The sequence below is a fragment of the Arachis ipaensis genome, chromosome B07 (assembly GCF_000816755.2).
Source record: "Arachis ipaensis cultivar K30076 chromosome B07, Araip1.1, whole genome shotgun sequence".
Taxonomy (NCBI): Eukaryota; Viridiplantae; Streptophyta; class Magnoliopsida; order Fabales; family Fabaceae; genus Arachis; species Arachis ipaensis.
In genome coordinates, this window is record NC_029791.2 from 108335563 (window position 1) to 108337422 (window position 1860).

The following is a 1860-nucleotide window of genomic DNA, read 5'->3' on the forward strand; positions in this document are numbered from 1 at the left end:
ATGGTGCCCGCATAGATAATATATAAGGTCTTGGGAAAGCCAGAGGCATTCCTAGAACATCGACACTCAGATTTTTAACTTAAAAGAATACACTAAGCCATGAATTGGGTAAATTATCTAAGGTATGCACATCCTAAACCTAACCTAAACTCAACACTTTAGTTTCCGTCTCTTCCAGCCCTCCAAACACCAGTGGAACCACCCTCATCACACCTCCACCAAATGAGGGGTCTCTTAGTTGCAAACACAAACAATACAATCAAGAAAAATCACAGTTATGGATAACAAGTACAGCAGATAGGACAAGTAGCAGTTAATTACAGTTAAATAATTAGACAAGCCAAAACAAAGCATTCTCAAACAAATCACATAAATGCACAAGATGCATGCCTGTCCTACTGACCATGAGCTCACACGTCGGTTAAACTACTAGACGACACACCCGGTAGCTAACTCGGATATGGTCTCTAGGTTGCGTATCCCCAAGACATTTAAGTCTGCTAAGCTCCACCCAATAGCCTTCTTGTTCTTCCTCAAGACATTAAGCAACTTCTCCTCTTGGTGGGATGAGAGCTCCTTAGCAACAATTACCGGGTGCTTTTGGTCATCTTCAAGGAAGGCATATTTTAGGTGGGACGGGAGTTGTTTCAAATCTACTTTTTGTTCGTGACTTGGCACTTTGTCATCCGGTGACATTGGAGGTGATAAGGCATCTCCTTCACACACGTGGGAACTCCCCACACTTGGATCTTGAATCATACTCTTTCCATCAAAATCATCTTATTGAACTTGGACCACAACATTATCAATCGAATCACACCGGAAAATAGAGTGATCCTCCGGTGGATGTCTCATGGCTTCGTCAAGATTAAAGCTCACTTCTCTTCCATCGATCTCAAACGAGTAGGTACCTGAAAACGCATCTAGTTTGAACCGGGAGGTTTTCAAGAAGGGCCTCCCAAGCAAGATAGATGAGGTCCTCCCGGAATCACTAGGGGGCATTTTGAGAATATGAAAATCAATCGGTAAGACCAACCCCTTTATACTCACTAGAACATCCTCCGCGATACCAACTACAGAAATTATGCTTTTGTCTGCCAAAACAAATCGGGCGGCCGACCGTTTCAACGGCGGAAGCTTCAAGACCTCATAAATGGATAAGGGCATAATACTCACACACGCGCCAAGATCGTACATACAATCAACAAATTCGACTCCATCTATGGTGCAAGTTACTAGGCAAGGGCCGGGGTCGCCACACTTCTCCGGCACATCATCCATTAAAGTAGAGATTGAGCTTCCCAATGGAATAGTTTCTAAATCATTAAGCTTCTCCTTGTTCATGCATAGGTCCTTTAGAAATTTGGCATATTTAGGTACTTGGCGGATAGCATCAAAGAGATGAATGGTTACCTCAACTTTCTTGAACATCTCCACCATTTTGGGGTCCAACTCAACTCGCTTCTTGGTCTTCCTTACCAATGTGGGAAATGGGATTAGAGTAGCATATTGCAAGACATCCCCATCCTTAGGTATTCCACCCCTTGGTTGAGCAATCACTTCTTCGACTACCTCTTGGGCTTCATCCTCCTTTTCAACTTCTTCTATCAAAACCACATCCTCAACCTCTATTGGACTTGGCTCTTCATGACTCCTCTCTTGTAATTTGGTGCCGGACCTCAAGGTAATGGCATTGATGCCACCCTTGGGGTTGGGTAGAGGTTGAGAGAGTGAGGCACTTGAGCTTGAGGGTTGAATGGTACAGGTAGAGGTAGAGTTTGAGGGGGGTTCCATGTGGGAAATAAGGGCTTGGAGTGTAGAATTGAGACCGGTAAGGCTTGCGGCAAGTGTTGTTTGCAT

At 44.2% G+C, this 1860-nt stretch overlaps 1 protein-coding gene across 1 annotated transcript; it reads right to left on the minus strand.

Moving 5' to 3' along the window:
- On the minus strand, positions 781 to 1860 carry LOC107607603. Its single transcript, XM_016309535.1, has 2 exons — positions 1414 to 1860; positions 781 to 1353 (listed from the first exon to the last, which is right to left on the minus strand). Exons 1-2 carry the CDS (start codon positions 1858 to 1860, stop codon positions 781 to 783), a joined length of 1020 nt encoding a protein of 339 aa, XP_016165021.1.